This window comes from Peromyscus leucopus, chromosome 1 (genome assembly GCF_004664715.2).
Source record: "Peromyscus leucopus breed LL Stock chromosome 1, UCI_PerLeu_2.1, whole genome shotgun sequence".
NCBI lineage: Eukaryota > Metazoa > Chordata > Mammalia > Rodentia > Cricetidae > Peromyscus > Peromyscus leucopus.
This window is the reverse complement of record NC_051063.1, coordinates 98,360,781-98,364,492: the sequence shown is the minus strand read 5'-3', so window position 1 is coordinate 98,364,492 and position 3,712 is coordinate 98,360,781. Positions and strand designations below refer to the sequence as shown.

At 35.5% G+C, this 3,712-nt stretch overlaps 1 protein-coding gene across 1 annotated transcript; it reads right to left on the bottom strand.

Moving 5' to 3' along the window:
- Positions 1–404: 404 nt before the first annotated feature.
- LOC114710275 (olfactory receptor 2D3-like) lies at positions 405–1,343 on the bottom strand. Its single transcript, XM_028894380.1, has one exon. It carries the CDS (start codon positions 1,335–1,337, stop codon positions 405–407), a length of 933 nt encoding a protein of 310 aa, XP_028750213.1. The 5' UTR covers positions 1,338–1,343.
- Positions 1,344–3,712: the final 2,369 nt, after the last annotated feature.

The window sequence follows — 3,712 nt, the reverse complement described above, 5'->3', positions numbered from 1 at the left end:
TATGGAATTAGTTTGGCTACCTGTGGATTTAAACTATATTCTCTAAAGATGGTTATGGATAATGGTAGAATAATATGAGTTTGGCAAGTAGCTGTGGGGTTTAGAGGAAAAAGAAATATCCCTGGGTGGAAAGAGGTTGGTTCATGAAAGCTGCAGTTTATAGAATTTTCTCATTATTTTAAATGTACTTTATTTTATTTGTTTAATGTTAGTGGGCAAATTGTCACAAATTAAGTGAGCTTCACCTTTGAATAATAATCTTGGGCAAGGCTGCAGAAACAAACATTCCTTGGTAAACATGAGTGAACTTTACTCTCAGATTAGAGATAGTTCACAATGAAAGATGTTTAAACCGTTGATGAACTTCAGAATGACCTATACCCCTGATTATCTCGTATATTCTTTTATCTTAACTCTCTTTTAAGTACTTTTCTTAATGCCTCCTTCACATCCTTGTTCCTTAGGCTATAAATGAATGGGTTCATCATGGATGTTATAACTGAATAGAAGACTGAGATTACCTTATCCCCTTCATTCATTTTCTTTGAGTTTGGCTGCATGTAGGTAAATATTGTTGAGCCATAGAAGAAGATAACAACAATGAAATGGGAACTACAGGTGGAGAAGACCTTGAGCCTCCCCTCACCTGATTGCATTTGAACCACAGTGTAGATAATATTCCAGTAGGAGAAAAGGATGAGAGAAACAGGACCTAGGAGAATTACTACACCCATGGCAAAAATGACCATCTCCGCTGTGTAGGTTTCTTCTGAAGCAAGCTTCAAGAGGGCAGGAGGCTCACAAAAGTAATGATTGATGAGATTTGGTCCCTGGTATGACAAGCATAAAGTAAATGTGGTATCTACTACAGACACAAATATTCCACTAGCCCAGGATCCTACAACTAGCAGAACACAAACCCTATGTGTCATGATGGTGGAGTAGTGCAAGGGCTTGCAGACAGCTATGTAGCGGTCATAAGACATGACTGCTAGAAGAGAGCTTTCTGTACACCCCATTATGAGGAAAAAAAACATCTGCATTGAGCACCCAGCAAATGAAATGGTCTTTCTTACAACTATAAAATGGACTAGCATCTTAGGAACGATAGTTGTAGAGAAACAGAGATCATTCAATGACAGGTTTTTGAGAAAGAAGTACATTGGTGTATGAAGTCGAGAGTCAACATGAATGAGGAGTATGATGAGCAGATTTCCAAACACAGTGAGCAAGTAGATGATGAGAAATACCATGAACAGCAAGATCTGAGTCTGATGATCTGAAGAAAGGCCCAGCAAGATGAACTCAGTCAGATAAGTGTGGTTTTCTTTTCCCATGGATGTGTACTCTTACAAATTAGCATACATGGAGTTATCAAATGTTGACTATGATGGTCAAATCCAGAAAGCAAAAATGTCATGGGAAGAAAAAATTTGAGGTTAAAAAAGCATTTAAGCAAGCATTTAAGGTGCTGTATTTTCTACTCATTGCATCCTTATACTGATCATAAAGCCAGCTGAGTGATAGGTACATTGAAACCAGAACTATCCATGCCTTCCTGGCATTCCTTAATGACAGAGTGCTGTCATCGATGTGGCCATTGTTCAACAGTTGTTTGGATAACATCAGGAAATATCTTCAGAGCAATTACATGTTATTAATCTAACATGAAAAATTATGTGTTATTATAAATATCAAGACCATAGATGGGGGCACAAATATATGAGATGACTTTGAAAAACAATAAAGAATCTTCCCTTTGATGAAAAACTACTGGGGTTACTTTCTAGTTCACTGATCACAGAGAATATTTTAGTCTTGATTTAATCAAATACAGATGTACATGATCATCTTCTCCATTTTCTTTTCATAGAATTCTCTATCATCTTCTCCAGTAAGTAAGAGGAATTACAAAGTTATAACCCTGTTATAGTGTAGAAACAAATGAAAGAGCTATGACCAGTCTTGGGCAGTAGTACATATAATAGGGCCTTTCATGAGTCCAGAGGCAGTCACAGGAATTGTCTGAGAAGGACAATGTTTTATGTGATCTAATAGTAGCCTCATTTGTGTTGCAGTTGGACAGACTGTATAATAGACTGGATATGTGCATTGGCAGAAAATCAGGCATTTGTGTAGTGTTTGGTAGCCAGGCAGGATGCACAGTTACTATCTACAACTTGGTGTATATCTGTAAAAAACTAACGATGTGATGACTAGATACAAGATGAAGGATAAATGACCAGAAAGGGGTAGAAAAAGTAAATGGTGAAACATGAAGCTGGAATGTTCCTAGGAATGACTGAAGCACCCATGCTCTTTAGAATGAAAGTGGTGTCAGAAAAGAGAGTCAGTCCTGCTGACTAGAACATATTAAGACAGGACAAGTCAGAGACTGCAAGCATATTTGTGTTTACACATATGACCCTCTGTTCAGGTGTACAGTAGGAGAAATGTGAACAGGATCATTGATCTGAACCATTGGTTATAAATTGCTAAGTGTATCTTGAGTCAAGACCACAGAGACAAGCTTCAGTTAAAGAATTGCCATTAAGACTAGATCTGAACTGGGTTAGTTTAATCTATGAAAGGGTGCAATGAACCAGCAAGATCATGTCAGAAAGCATATTACAGAGACTAGTGTAAGTAAGGAAGATCTTGTCTCTCACATTTGTTTGAGATGACAGGGGAATCAATGACAAAGTCAGTGCCATCAATAATCAAAATTATCTCTTGTTATAATCTCTTGAAACAGTCATTTACAATGTTTTCATTGGTAATGAAATAGTGGATTGCCTTTAGTATTTCTTAATTGAAATATAAAGGAAAATACAATCTTTTGCAATAATATAACCATGGTTTCAAGAAAATATTTATTTCAATATGTGTATATGTCTTGCTATAATGTAAAATGTGTTTCTTATTAAAGTTAATATTGAAAGCTCAAAGAAGAATCTTGTTTTAAGTCCAAATTACTTAAGGATATCAATAAAAGTTTCATTGTTGATCCCATTTTCCAATAGTTTTAGTAAGTGGATTTGCCATGTTTTATTATGGTAAAGTTTTATGCAATGAACTATACCTATTGCTATGTATAATTTGGTAAATGTTAATATGTACAATCATTAAGTATTCATAATTATATATTCATAAATCTCTGACCCTAACATAACTCTAAGTTTTTTCAGGTTAATAACTCTATCTTAATCCTAATATTCTATATATCTACATCTCTTGACATGAAATAAATTTTCAAAAATTTTGACTATCTGAATGAATACAGGAATCAATGGGCTCCTCCTCAATACTGTCATTTAGTATACATATGTATTCAAATATCTCAAGCACTACTTGCCCTATTTAAAGCATAATTTACAATTTTGAAGGCATGGCTAATGTTTTTCTAAATAAGTTATCTCTTTAGAATTGGGAAATCCTTTGATTATGCTCATACACCATCAATTGCAGTAAGTTTCTCTTTCTTGTTTTAGCCCCAGGCAGAGTGTGTCATTCTCTACACATTGTTCTACTGGTGCCAACAGAATTCACAAAATTCAATATTAGTACTTACCAGTTCTGGCCTCCTCCCACTTGCCGAGTAGTCAATTGTACACTGTTAAAGCTCTACACTGTGTTGCAAGCAATGCCCTATATTTCCACTGGGTTTCACTGGGAACAGATTATGAGAAAAATGAGAGAGGAAGAAAACACC

Coding starts and splice junctions, on each gene's coding strand:
- LOC114710275 (XM_028894380.1), bottom strand. CDS start 1,337: ATGGGAAAAGAAAACCACACTTATCTGACTGAGTTCATCTTGCTGGGC.